Source organism: Rattus norvegicus, chromosome 8, assembly GCF_021556685.1.
Source record: "Rattus norvegicus strain SHRSP/BbbUtx chromosome 8, alternate assembly SHRSP_T2T, whole genome shotgun sequence".
Lineage (NCBI taxonomy): Eukaryota > Metazoa > Chordata > Mammalia > Rodentia > Muridae > Rattus > Rattus norvegicus.
In genome coordinates, this window is record NC_141541.1 from 77,661,908 (window position 1) to 77,677,056 (window position 15,149).

Consider the following 15,149-nt stretch of genomic DNA (forward strand, 5'->3'; position numbering starts at 1 on the left):
ACCACCCACCCACTGTGTGTGAGTTGGGAAAAGAACCAGAGAACTCTACAAGACCAACAAGTACGCTTAACCACTCCACCATTTTCCGGCCTCCATCTCTCTCACTCTTAACTCACATGGCCCTTGATCTCCAGAACACTTGGAATAAGCCTCACATTACATTACAGCACCACATTCATCTGGATTTGAATTTGGACTGGACCACCAACTCCTCAGGATATTATAAAATCCAGATCTTTTTCCTTCCCTCTCTAGGTCCTAGCATAGACAGGCAAAGAAATTTTTTACTGGTTACCCATTATGTGGTAGCTTGCTCTCTCATAGAAAAAGAAGGGTGAAATTCTTGCCTGACCACAGTCCTCTTAGACCAAGTAATAGCTAATTCTAAATAATTTTTGTGTCCCTTACTACCTACGTAGCAATTACTTAATGTACACTTGATGTTTGCGTGCGTGTGTGCATGTTTGTGTGCTTAGGTATACAAACACATGTGGATATGTCCATGTGAAATCCAGAAGGTGAAGTAGCGTGTCTTCCTCCATTGTCTTCCATTTTGTTTTTCTGAGGTAAAGTCTTGCACTGACCCTGGAGCATGCCAGTTCAGTTAACTGACTAGCCTACAAGCTCCTGCTTCTGCCTCCATGGTGCTAGAACTACATGTTGCTTCACCCAGCTTTTTCACGGATGCTGGGAATCTGAACTCAGGTCTTCATGCTTGCATGGTAAGCACTATACCCCATCATCCCCAATAAATACTTACTTTACATAAAGCATGGCTTCTACCTTTCCAATCTCTGTTCAACAAATTCTTACTGAGGATCAGTGTTTTGAGTTACTATGGGCTCTGTATTTGTGAAAATGCAGGGATTAGCTCTTTTCAGTGGCACTCCCTAGGCATTTGGCTGCATCAAGATGAAGCTAACCATCTCCTTCCCAGCCACCAGCTGTCAGAAACTCAATGATGTAGATGACGAACCTGGACTTGATACTTTCTATTGGAAACACATGACCACAGATGTAGCTGCTGATGCTGGGTAAAGAGTTGAAAGTCTGTGTGGTCTTCTCAGTGATGGGGCAAACAAGGTTTTCCCATGAAGCAAGGTGTCTTGACCCATGGCAGAGTGTGCCTACTGTTTCTTCTTATAGACCAGGGAGAACTGGAGAGAGGAAGCTTGAGTCTGTTCAGGGTGCATTGTGATGCCAGTCTGAGTGTTCTCAACTGGTTATGGTCAAAACAAGGAAATAAAAGGAAGAGGAGGAGGAGGAGGAGGAGGAGCAGGAGGAGGAGGACCAAGAGGAGGAGGAGGAGAAGGAAGAGGAGGAAGAAAAGGAAGAAGAAGTAGAAGAGGAGGAAGAGAAGTATATTGTCACTGATAGATAACGCCCACCAATATATCCTCAGAAAGCCCTTAAGCAAAGAATATAAGAAGCCTGTAAAAATTCACCCAAGATTCAGTGTCCTGTTACATCCTGCAACACAATTATCAATGCTTTGCTCTGAAGAAACAATGCACTAAGAAACATCAGGAGGAGGCTACTGAATATGCTAATGTTTTTAGCCAAGAGAGTAATGAAAGCCAAAGAAAATGCCAGGAGCAGATTGCCAAGAGACATGGGCTGGCCCCCCTGAGAGCCTCCACTTCTAAGAGTCCAATTGGAAGTATGTCTTTAAGAGTAACAAATAAATGACCAGACCTCTACTAACTACAGGAATTAGAAGAGTAGAGGCTGATGGTTCTGTCCCTAAGTGCTGTGACACTAACCTTTCTTTATATAATTTAAGTTAATCCTCCTCGTGACCCTGTAGTATTCTACTGTCCTTCCCTCACATGTGATGAAAGAAAGGTTTGCTCAAGATCACTCAACTGGAGAGTGGGATGAAGGCTGGTTTTGAGCCCAGCTTCTCCATCGAATGCCAAAGCTTGTTCTGCCATGGGACAGAACTGAGGAAGTGAAGCAGGCTGCTCAGAGAAGTGAATAGAAAAACTGCAACACAGAGAAAGGGGTGACAGCGATCTGGAAATACGAATGACTATGATGATAAGGCCCTTCGATGTCTATGTTACTCCCTCAGTCCATGAGGCACAGACATTGGTCCTGGGAAATGAAATGACTTTTCAGAAGTATCAGAGAAAGAGGCTAGGGATGCAAGCAACGTGACGTCCTAGAATCCTTAATTCTAGTTTATCTGTAGTCCCTGTATTAGAGAGACAGAGACAGACAGGGACAGAGAGCCAGAGAGATACATAGAGACAGAGAGACTACATGTGATAATAAAATAAATGAGGGCTACCTAGGGGAAGGACAGGAAATAGCCAGAGGTGGGCAGAGGTGCCAAACCAGAGCGGTGGGAACATTGGACAATTGAGAATAAAGTACAAATTGTGTGTGCAAACTTCCCAACAAAATTCATTACTCTGTATGAAAGGGGAAAAGACAAAGGTTTCATGGTGGCCTGTTCTGCCACCCTTAGAGGTGTAGTGAAGACACCCCTAGGAACCTAATGGAATGCAGGCTTTCTTGTCTCCATCTTGCTTCTCATCGCTGGCCACCTTAGCCTGTGTGTGAGTGGCGAAGCACCTGCTGCCTGCGTAGTCTGGAGGCTGGTCATCTGCGCCTGCCAGTGAACTTCGACCTTTTCCTCATTGTAATGGTTACAAAACACAGGCCAGATCTCCGAGTTTCCTAATAGCCATACGAAATATCTGGCTCCAGAAATCCCAAAGTCCATAAAGTATGGCCTGGCTCCAGCCAAACCACCCACCTGGGTGATCTATTCCATTAAAAGGCACAGGAGTGGTCCGTAACCACCCGTCCACTCATAGTGGCCAAGGGCACCCAGATCCTGGACTCCTGCAGAAAATTTCAGCCTCACACAAGGAAAATGACTGCCTTCGGTAGGGTCTTAGAGACGTCTCCTTGGTAAACTTCTTGAGAGCAAAGCAATCACCTTGTTTTCTTTTGGTTCTGGAATACAATTCAAGGCATAAAATAGATAATCGATAGTTGTGGCCAGTTAACAGAAGTAAATGTGTGTGTGTGTGTGTGTGTGTGTGTGTGTGTGTGTGTGTGTGTAAAACTAAAGGCATCGTTTGACACCAAAAATACTGTTTATTTCATCAGGTTTCGTGGACGGTATATTTGCATATACTCATGCATATTTAAATGCTCCTCTACTTTGGTCTTAAAATAGTGAGCAAGACAGACAAGCAATGTTAAAATGCTCCCCCTCCTCTTAACACTAATAAACTGGATAAATCAAGGATTCCCTCTCTTACTGGTCTTACCTTTGATTCTGGATCTCTCCAGTATTATTCATAAAATGTTTTTTGTGAGACCCGGAGCCTTCCAGATCAGCAATTTAACAAGACCATGATCTATGTAAGGTGATAGATGCCTTCGCCGTAGCTTCCCTCTGTGTAGTCTTGCTGACCCTGTTGGCCTTTCAGAAGGCAAAGACTGAGCTGAGACAAGGTCATAGAGCTGTGTTAACCTTTGGGTGACTTCTTTCCTGTTCAGTTAAGACAAGATTAACTGAATTATCAAGCTCTAGGAGAGAAGGGGCAAGGGAAAGACAGAACCGAAATGCTCCCAGTTGCATGCATCCCAAAATGTTGAAATCATCTTGTTCTGGGATTTGAGGAGTTAGGATAAACACCTCAATTCACTGGTTTGCTACCCCAAGCTTATGTGCACGCATGGGTGTGATATACCATATGATCAGGCCTCCGTGTGGTACAAATCCCAATCTCCAAAAGCCAAGAATCATTTACTAATTAAAATTGATCCTTGATTCACAGGTGTATGTGAGCCATTCTGATCGCTCTTACCCTGACCCCTCTCATCTCCTTCTTCCCCCCATCTAGCCACTTTCCCTTCCTTTCCCTACTCCTTTCCCATATTCCTGTCTTTTTTGCTCATTTGTGATCATTGGGTTTAGCCAAGGCCATCCATATGGCCTTAAGATCAGTATTACTATTGGAGTTCGGCAGGTTCGCCAGTCAATATACAGTTGAAGACATTGTATATCCTTTTGAGCTCTCTCACACCCATGGCTGACTGTCGAAAAGCCCTGTCTTGAATGGGCCCCTTGCAAGCAATTGTGGCTGCTTCGTGTTCATGTTAATGTTAACTGGTGTCAGGAGAACAGGGACTCCACCGCTCTTCCCACGTTTTACATTCTCTCCTCTCTCATTCCGCAATGTTTCTTGAGCCAGTGATAGGAATGGTTTGTTTAGGCCTTGTACTTTGCTTTCTCAGCATCTTGGGCAGCCATGTGTCTTTAGGTTCATGAACTTGCCCTATGGAGTGAAGCCCGAATCATCTTCTTGACCTCTAGAAGAGAGACTGACATACTCCAGTCTGTCCACCCTGTAGAGGTGCACCACTATCTGCTCAGGGGTATTCTGGGAAAATCTGGTCTCTAAATTGTGTCTCTACTTTCTACTAAGCGTCAGATCTGGTGTGATCAAGCCAATGGGGACCCCTTATGAGTCTGTGGCCATCTATAAACTCATTTTGACCCCTTTGCTGAGATTAGCCAACACAAACAGGTTTGAGAGTTCATATGTAACATTCCCCCATCTGCAGGAAAGAATTCCCATCCTATGGAATCTCCTTCTTGTAAGCAATATATATATATTTTCTTCTTCAGAGTGCTTGTTTAAAAGGATGCAAAGAATATATTTCTTAAAACCATTTCCCCCATGTTAGGTACTCCACTGCGTTTATTCAATAAAATCTGATTATTCCTACATGCTTATAATGTTTCAACATTATTCTGTGTCTCTACGTGAGGATGTTTTAATTTAGTGTGTGAAATTTTATTAAGGATTGTATTTGTGGCTCCAATTTGATTTTCTTCAAGGAAGGTATGTGGCCTTTCATTCCTGGCTGGTTTGTTTGGTCAAAGACTCATAATTCCATGGGAAATATATTCTATCATCTACTTAAAAATAAACCCTCTCATTTTTTATTTTCAAAAGTTTCATAAAAGCTGTTCCTATGGAGTACAGTTATCTCCCCTAAGTTAAAGGCTGATGATATGTAACAGAGGCACGTATTACGAATAGCACCTAGCCACCCAGGAAGGTTATGACTTAACATCTGAATTCTGATGCTCATTAGTTGTAGGACGTGAGAGCAATGCACTTCCAAAGGGCAAGGTCAGGATTACATTATCCTGGAAATGTCTTTGCTGAATAAATGTGTAAATATTTCAAATAAGTATGAAGAGATTTTTATTTCTATTGAGGACTTCTCTACAGGAGGGAAGATCACCCTTCTTGTTATTATTGGAGTCTGTGTCACAGCGCATGCCCTTCCTCCTTCCCGATTTCATTTGAAATGGCCTGGAAATAACTGATTACTTTAGATGTAAGACTCTTTACCTTGGAGTCAGATGTCTGGTGGGCAGGCTGGAGCTAATGGATTTGGTTATTTTCAAAGCATTCTTATCTGCAGCAAGATTCTGTTTGGAAGTGAATCCTCAGCTGTATATCAACATGCACTTGCATTGCACAGAACACATGAACACGGGCTCTGTGATTGTGTTTCTCCTTCTTTAACAATACAAAGGAAAGAAAAGAAAATGCACCCAGAACCCATCATTAAGCTAGTTTGGTGGCACTCTTCTTTTTACATTATTAGCACAAGGGAAACCCAGAACCAAATTTGAAGAATGGGGCGTTGCCTCATTGGGAGATGGCGTTGCATCATGGGAACATGGTGTGATTTAATTTCATAATTGTAAACATTACAGTGGGTATGGCTGATTTCCTTTGTAACCCTTGTCCACTTCACTATGGCTGGACAGCTGAGTTAACATGGGTAGGTCCTGGCTTCAGATTCTTATCCTGTCTCTTCTTATTTTTGTGGGTGTATTTCAAAAAATTCTGAAGGAAAAAAAAAGCCTACTTGGGGATGAATGTGTCTGAAATCAAACATTTTTGTAAGGCCATAGCTTGACTAAAAGACGACGAAGGTTTCTGACCATTCCAGTCCCAGCACTGTGTAAATGTTTGGAAAACAATGTGTTTTTTTTTTGTTTTGTTTTTTTTGTTTTTTGTTCCTTGAAAATGGGGTTGGGAGGAAGGAGAAAGGACAGATCTGAATCTTTGTTACAGGACTAGATGTCTGCATGTATTCTAAATTACAGCCACAATACAGGGTCAAGGCTAGCTTGGTTATATGGAAAGAGAAATACTAGAATCCTTCCTGTTTGATCATCGGAGGGTGAGGGCTGTCTCAGAACAGCACTAGGTAAGCAAGCTTGGCTTAGTAGATTTTTTTTTTCTGTTATGCGCAATACTGTAGGCATGCTTGCCAACGTTTTAAGTAAAGCGGACGCTTGGTAAGTAGTCTTGAAATTCAGCATAAAGAGATTCATCTGGGGACAAAAATAAAACCGTGGTTTACGTAAATGCAGTAAAAAGTTTCAAACATTGGAGAGAATTAAACCTGGGTCGTAAGGTGAATGGTACGGCTAACGGTGTTGTTTGTTGTTTCTTCTGTTTAAAATGCTATGTCTTCTCTTTGAGACTAGAAAAATAGCGTCCTTTCCGTTTGTAGATGGGTTTTCTGGAGAGAGTTCTAGATAGGATGAGCCTGGGGACTAGTGGCTCAAATTGTCTGGCACCTGGAGCTCATTTAGCTGGCAGACACGGTTTACCAGTCTTCCACATACAGGCGGTATTGAATGCGGCATGCTGCTGCGGGAGTGGGCAGCCCGAAACCAGGACCTTGGATGCTGTGAGCTGGGTGAGTCCTGAAAGTCTTAAGCGGGAGCTTTCTCCTCCCCAAAACTGGTGTCAGTTCAGGGCCCGGGGGCTGGGATGCCATGGGACCCGAGGGAGATTGCAGCTTCCTCAGACCAAAAGCTACTTTGGTGCTAACCATCTGATGCTTTTGTCACCGAGAAGGGTTCTGGGACTGAGCTGACAGTGGCATCGGGTGCTTAGCTGAAGTGGCGGGGGAAGGGCATGTGGAAAGTGATCAGAGGCATGGCAGAGAGCTTCCGTGCCGCCACAGGTGACCGGTTAGTAAGGAGGTGGCGAGGGACTTTGGTGCGGGGGCCCTGGGAGCGCAGGGGGGCAGTACTGTGTCGGGGTGGGCCGCTCGCGGTCACCTGCCCGCGGGGGCGGAGCGCGGCGCCCAGGCGCACCCGCCTCCCGCCTCTCGCTCCCGCCCCGGAGGAAGCGGAGGGGCGCGGTGTAAACAGAGCGGCGGCCGTGATGTCAGCCGGTCACATGGAGCCTCTTATGGCTCGGGATGGCTCTCGGCGGGCGGGCAGCTGCGGCAGCTGCTGCTGTGGCTCGGGCGGCGGCGGCAAGAGGGGGCTCCGGGGTCGGACAGTCGGCTCTCCCTGCGCTCTCCGCACCGCGGCGTAAAGGATGTATTTTGTGATCGCAGCGATGAAAGGTGAGCTCCGGGTGGCCCGCGGAGACTCGAGTGGACTGACGGCTCCGGGGGGCGGGGAGGAGGGCGCGCAGGGGGAGGGGTGGGCGCGCCTGCCCGAGCTCACGTACAGCCCAGGGGCAGCCACTGGAACCCAACGGGGCCCCCGGGGCCACGGCAGAGTAGCCACTAGAGCCCGGAGGAGGGTTTGGCCTGCCTCGGGTCGGTGGAGCTAGACTCACGGGCCCGATCGCCCCTCTGGCGTCTCCTTAGCCGCTGTCACTCGTCTGGGTGCGCCTGACACCCAGCGGGGCTCCCCCAAAGAAAGTTTGCCGAGAGTCGCAGCTCTTGGAACGCATAGGGAGGATCTGGCAACTGGGAGGAAGCTGGGGACGTCCACACTGGGTCCCCAGGGCCCGCACCCCGGGACAACTCTGGCCTATGTGGGGGGAGGAGCAGCGGCCAGGCCGAGCCCTGAATGCGAACGCTAGTGGTGTCATCCCCAGGACTGGTTAGCGTTCCAGGCCTGGCGTCCGAGCTCCGTACGGCCACCCCACCCTCTGCAGCTCGGAGCGCCTGAGCGCCCGAGTGGCCAGCGGGTTAGGAAAGTGTGGCAACTCAGCGCTGTGTCCCTCGGACGCCGCCACTTCCGAAAGCGCGCGGGCCGGAGTCAACCCCGCACCCCGAAGGTGCCAAGACGCCCTCGGCTACTGCCCGGGTCGCAGCGCGCTCCTGCTAGACACTTAGGTTTGTGCATGGATATAGAGAGAAGATAGAATCAGCCCATGGGATTTAAGAGGAGAAGCCGAGGTTAGACCGCGGCGAAGGCCTATGGGCACAGGTTAGCCGCCATCAAGCCTCCGCACCCCGGGCCTCCTCCCTGATCTGTTGTATTGAGCTGGGGGGAGTAAGGAGGAAAGTGGTTTGCTGGGACAGGACGGCTGGCTTCAGTTGTCCTAGGCAGGAAGAAGCCCAGGCAAGTCAGGGAAGTTTGTGATGGAGACAAAGTTTGGAGGTGCGCAGGAAGTTGCTTGTGCCGCAGGGAGAAATCGAAACAGGCGCCTCGACCTTTGCAGATGGCCCTGGAAAGACTCAGCCCGCAGCACTCTGCGCGATCGTGCGCCTGCTGGGTCCTCCCGGCGGATAATCTGCCCAAGCAATGTGCAGGCCCCGTCGCCCGGCTTGGGGATTTAAAGCTCCATCTGTCTGTGGCACAGTGACCGCTCCTCTCAGAGGCAGCAATTGTGAGCACCCTGAAGGTCTTGCCGGGGTTTTGCCCTCCAGCGCGGCCGCCCGGTGCTCTTTAAACGTTTGCTAGGTTTAGGATTATTTTGTCGTTGCAATCCAGGATGAAGGACACCCGTACCGTATCTATGCCGGCTTTTCTTTCAGATCACCGTGTTTTTCACTAGAGATTGGGTGGCATCTTTTATTAATTATTAACAAGTCGAAGCATTCAGGACGCTGAGATGAGCTGGCTGCGTGCGATGAAATCTCTCTGTAGGATGCGCCCACAGCAGATTCAGTGCCTTTCCCCTACCACTTGCGGGAAGTGAGGTTGAATCACTTTTATAATATGTGACTGGTATAACACGAGAGGGAAGAGCTTCGCGTGGTCTTAAGTGTGTGAAAGTATTGGAGAAGGAAAGGTGTTGAGGTTTCTTGTTATGTAAAAGAAATAGCTTTCCCCTCCCCAAAAGAGAATCATGGTAATTCTTTTCATTAAACCTGTTAAGTGAAAACTAAAGGCAGAAGCCGCGAAGTCAGTTGTAATTCGTTCCTTCACCTCCTTAAATTAAAAAAAAAAATACATAGAATTTGCTGTTCGGGAAGTATTCCTTGGTCCTCATCCATTCTGTGTTGATAGGGAGGAAGGTGAGAAGCCGAGAGGGACTTCTTTTTAATTGCCTTTTTTTCTCCTGCTGAACAGTAAACCTCATATATTAAGGAACTGTCTTTTGATGATATTATTTGAGACTGATTTTTTTTTTTTTAGTAAGTTGGCTTTTGGTTTTTGTAGGTTTAGTACCAAGCATAGTTCTAACCAAACTCGCCTTGTGATAAAAAGCCCCGGAGGCCGTCAGTATCCCCCCCCAAACACCCCTGAGACAGACAGACAGACAGACAGACAGACAGACAGACACACACACACACACACACACACACACACACACACACACAACTTCAGAACTTCCTCTGGCTTCTGTAAAATAATAGATTCCTAGATTGATAGCATTGTCACTGAGAAAGGAAAAAAAAATATGTCTATAAGTCCAACCCATAGTTTTCTCTAAAACCCAAGCTTAGGGTTGTTGGGGGTATATGAATTAGAGTGTTTCTGTCCCAGCATCTTACGTCTTTTGTCTTAATAGGATTGTCTTGCTTTGGTGCAAAATTTAGAAAAATAGTTTGTGGGAAGGCAAGGAATGCCGTAAATGTTTCCATATCAGATTTAAGGGAGGAAAAAAAACTGGCCTGGAATCGTATTAAATACTTCCCTGCTGCCTCTTGGTTTTAATAGTTAAATTGGTTCCATATGCAAGGGTTTACATAATTAGATTCTTCGTGCAAAACAGAAAGGTTCTTCTTCATAGTATAGCCTTCTGGTGTGTAGATTTGCCGGTGAAGAGAGGAGGAGAGAACAAGCCACTATAAAAAGAGAGGCATCTTCTTTGTTGCCCGATTTAATGATGTTTTTTAAACAATCATTAAATCAGGCCTTTTTGAACTCACCAAAGAAGAAAATCCTTTCTCTGTGTTAGTTGTCAAATTAGTTTAGGCTTAAAGTGGTTCGATGCTCAGGAGGCAATAACCTTGAGTTAGAGCAACTCTTCTCTTCAGTATGTTCTGTTTGTTTGCCTGCTTAACAACAGATTCCTACTACCATTTGGATTGCTCCTTGGGCACAGGGAAAGAGTAGGGATGATGTTTATTATGGAGGCAAGGGGCACTTGGTCTGGCCACCACACGGGCCTGTGCTGCTGGCTGGTAACTGAGTGTTGGAAGGCTTGAGCAGGAGCCGTTGGTATTGTATGGCTCTGCAGCCTCTGTGGAAGGGAACTTGGAAGGCTGAAGGCTCAGGTGGGAGCCTCCATCCTGTCCTGGCTTTTTCCCTCCAGTTTGTCACACAGATGCCAAGGCACCTGGAGCCTTTGGAAATGTTCTGTGTATTGGGCTTTGGTGTCACACATAACTTCAACAGTCTGGAACAATTTTGCTTTTGTTTTTACCATGTGAAAATTGGATTCAATTTCTAGTCTCATTTTAAACATCCTTCGTGTGATATCTATCCCCTTACTAGGTAGGGATTTGTGTCCCCTTTAGGGGACCTGTGATGGATTGGTCTGGGAGAAAGTGAAGGCTGACGTTGAAAAGGGAAAACTCAAATGGCTGCTAGCCAAACACCAAGTGTTTTTGTTTGTTTGTTTTTTGTTTGTTTGTTGCAAAGAGGACTGTTCTTTGAAAGACAGAAGGTCCCAGGCCTGAGAGATGCCTTCGCTGGGTACGGGTACCTGCTGCCAAGTCAGAGGACCTGAGTTCTGTCCCTGGAACCCACAGAGTGGAAAGAAAGACTCCCAAGTTGGCCTCTGACCCCCCCCCCCACGTGTGCCATGGCATGCACATGTTCACATGCATAAAGACATAATAAATAAACATTAAAGATAATTAAAGACAGAAGGTCTGAATTTGGATGGATGTAAAGGGAGCAGTGCTGGTCCGAGGGGTGGTTTTTAAATGCGGTTTTCATAGGCAGCTTCTCAATGCTATGTTTTTTCAATTGTGTCATAGGACATGTGCGACAAAAGTATGTTTCTGTTGGGTGATTTGCCATCAGCCATGCTGAGCGCTCTACTATAAACATTAGCCAGGTAGAAAGCAAAAAACGATAACTACGCAAATTTAGTTATCCCTGGAATTTAAGTCTTGATTCTTTTTTTATGTTCAGTAGCCATATCTGTAAGTAAATTCATAGTTCTCTAGACTTCTTTTCTCCCATCTTCCCTTCCAGCCATGGAGATCAGAATACCAATGGTCAGCAAGGTCAGCAAACAAATCATTGCCAAACATCTGGGGGAGCAGCCATTGGCTTTGCAACTTACTCTGTGATTCCTAGGAAGATAATATTTAAAAAGGGCCGTTTATTAGGACAAAAGTTAACTTTGTGGAGGGGCGGTGGGTGGGTGGATGAATAGGTGAATGGATGGATGGATGGATGGATGGATGGATGGATGGATACATGGATGGATGGATGAATGAGTCTTCCTAAAAACTTCACCATCAATAAAATTCCTTGTATGGGATTTGTTGTCTGGGAATGTAATGGCGGTGTTTGTGCAGGCCTGGGTGTAGCTTGGTTGATAGGGTGTTAACTTCATATGTTCATCTCCTCGTTCCAAAAGGCGCCAAAAGGCACAAGAAAGATGGCCTTTTTGTTTTCTACATACTCACAGCGTTCATTGCAGAAAGATCGAAGCTGCTGTAGTGTGCATGTTTCACATCTGATCGATCAAAACCATAACCTTTAGTCACATTAAGCCATCAGCTACACTCATTTTATATTTTTCTGATTTTAGAGTGAATGTTTAAACATTCACCTGTCACTTCAAGGGTGAACTGATGTGTAATGTTTCCAAGTCCACACGCCGACCCTTTGAGGAAGGACAGATAGAATCTATGCCCCATGTAGCCACTCCCCGAGAATCCTTCCCATGTGTTTTGGCCCTTGAACTGGTGGATGGAGAGATTCACCACCTGAGCTCTCTGTAACCATCAGTATTGTGTGGGTGACATGACAGAACAGGCTTTTCCCATAAACGCTCAGAGTGCTACGCCTGGAGAAGAGGTCTAAATACAAGCTCATTTTAGCTGATGGGCAATATGGGGGTGGAGGGGAAAGCACTTGAAGTATTTTGTTTCTAGATTTTTATGTTAAGTGAAACTAGGCCCTGTTGGGTTATGAGATAGTATGACTTAACCCTCTGCACTCATGGCTACAGAAAGCCAAGTTGACTCCCGCCAGTACTTTTCTCCATTTCCCGAGCCAATAGGGGCAGGGCATTAACCTGTGTGCACTTCATGTCTCATTCGCACTCCTGTCTGTGTTGTCCGATGATCCCAGGCATTTGAGGTGAAGAAAATGAAGCTACCTGGGCCATAGGCCATAGATAAAGGTTTTCGGCTGACATCTGGTAGAGCCTGGACCAGGCAACTAAGTCTCAGCGTCTTCTTGTCACCCCACGAAGGAAGCTGTAAAAATGCCCTGTATATAACTTTGCCTCTAGTTAGCGTAAATGATAAAGTCTGCCGTTTATATGGGGGAAAAATAGATTCAATTATGTAATGCTTTGCTGAGCCTAATATCTTTAAATTACTCTTTAATAAAATCAATTTGGTACAAATGGGGTTATTCTTATTTGCTTCTCATTGCTCTTCGTGATTTTCATTAAGCCTGCTTGGTATTAAGATCTGGGGGAAAACCAAGCTTGACTTTCCTAGATAATACAGAACAGCATCGTGAAGTGCAGCCGACCTTTGCAAGGAGTCATCGTCATGACAGAATTCAGCCAAATGTTTGCCTGCCTGTCCCATTTATCTTTAGGCAAAGGAGGGTGTTCACGGGGACATCTTTTTATTTTAATATGTTTTACGTGGTCGAATGCCTGTCAGCATGGTTGTGTTGAATAGCCAAGGGGCGTCAGTGCCTACTGTTGAGAAGCTTGGTGTCTTTCCCATCAGCAGAAATAGAAGTTTTCTTGAAGAGCTGTAGAAGCTCACTTCTTGCTGGGTTGGCACTTAACCTCTCCAGGTACTGGATTGAGATGTGCTGTTACTTCAGAGGCTCGGGAAGAAATGAAACTTCGGGTCACTCGGATTAAATGTCCCATCAGCAAGTGGGTGTTCTTCACAACATTCTTGTGACATGGATGCCATGTTAGGCTTGAAACACCTCCTGTTGATGGGGAGCTCCAGAGATAGACTACTCCATGCTGAATTAGAAAACTCATCCCATATCAAGCAGTCATGTCTGCTTAGTTCTTGGGATCTTAGTTCTGAGCCCACCTTCCAGTGCTGTATGGGACACATGTAATTCGTCCCTCAAACTGAAGACTGATATTTAAAAACAAGAAGACACACACACACACACACACACACACACACACACACACACACACACTTCTAAGTAGTTCTGGCATCAGTCTACCTCCCATCTCACTCAAAGTTCACCATTCAGCCATCTTATAACAATCGTGGTCAGTTTCTACCTCAAATGAAAAACACACTTAGTTTGTTTAGAAATGCTTGACATTTTGATGCAAAAAGTGAGGTCCATATACCTAATATGATGTGGCTGACTTGGTGCTTAATTTAGAGGTTAACAAAACAACAACAACAAAAACAACTTTATTTCAAACATATTAAAGTACATAAAGAAGGCTCTATAACTCAACTGGGGATCAATCCTAGTGGTAATCATTGTAATTTGTGGAAGCGGGGTCTTAAGTGTTTGTGGGTACTTTATTTGACTTGTGTTGATTATTTTAACTATCCAGGAAAAAATTTAAAGTCACAAAAATAATTATAGGAACATTACAAGCTCTCATAAGCTTCCCCCCACTTTTGCAAAGCAGTATCACATCTGAGATGAGGCTGCCCTCTAGTGGATACTTGCGCATGACAAGCAATAGCTACGCCAGTACTAATGAAATTCCTGTCAGGCTAGTGGAAGAGGTCAAAGGTTGTGAATATTTTCTCCACGGCTGTGGGACATTCTTCACCAGTTTCCAAAGTGTAATTCACTATCTTAGGCAGTTATTAGAAATGACTTACTAGATAACGAATCTCTAGTGTTTTCTTGGAGGGAAGGGTCATTTTAAAGAAACTTAAACTCTGTTGAAGCTTGTTTATAGCACCCCATTGTCTATACCACATTTGAGAGTCATTTGGTTTGTGAGCATTTAAGACCTGTATAAAAATCCTTGTCTTGTTGTCATAAAAGTTTTGACTTCAATTCTATTCTCTACCCTTGATTTTTCTTAAAAAAAAAAAAAAGTCAGTGAAATCCAGCATTATTCATTTTCAAGTTAAGACCTTTTCACTGACACGCGCACACACACACACACACACACACACACACACACACACACACGAGAGAGAGAGAGAGAGAGAGAGAGAGAGAGAGAGAGAGAGAATGAGAATGAATATTTAGAACCACTGATGATCTTTTTGGCATCAGAATAATTTTAAATATATACAGAGGGACTATTTAGCTCTTTGGCTTATGAAGACTCGGGTGGTTTAATTCACCCAAGCCTTCAGGTTGTCTAGAAAACGAAGTATGTATGGTGCAGGGTAATTGAGCTTGATAGAGTTTCCGGTTTCATCTACTGGAAACAGGCTAGGGTGCTGCTCAGTTGGGAGAGGGCTTGCCTGACATTTAGAATGCTCTGTACTCAGGCTCCAGTCCTGCATGAAGCAGGCACAGCGGTACACGCCAGTCATCCCAGCCCTCGTGAGGTAGGAGCCGCAACTTAAGGCTATCCTCAGTCAGCTACATAGGAAAGTTGAGCCCAGCCTGTAAAACAAAAGACAGGGTTCAAAAAAAAAAAAAAAGACAAATGAAACACACGAAAAACACCATATAAACAACAAGGCACATAAAAGCACCCCGCATAGAATCCGAGAAGAGCTCTCATTTGAGTAATAGCCTGGCTCTTCAGTGAGCTTTGAATTCGGCTGGGCTTGATGTATCAACC

General features: G+C 45.3%; 1 protein-coding gene across 7 annotated transcripts in view; it reads left to right on the top strand.

Annotated features, from left to right (window-relative positions):
* Nucleotides 1-15,149, top strand: part of Rora (RAR-related orphan receptor A) — a 733,322-nt gene that overhangs the window by 626,221 nt on the left and 91,952 nt on the right. The window contains exon 1 of one of the 7 annotated variants that reach the window (XM_087561154.1): nt 5,743-5,829. In XM_087561154.1, the coding sequence (XP_087417280.1) occupies nt 5,826-5,829 (4 nt within the window). In that variant the 5' untranslated portion in view covers nt 5,743-5,825. 7 annotated transcript variants of the gene reach the window in all.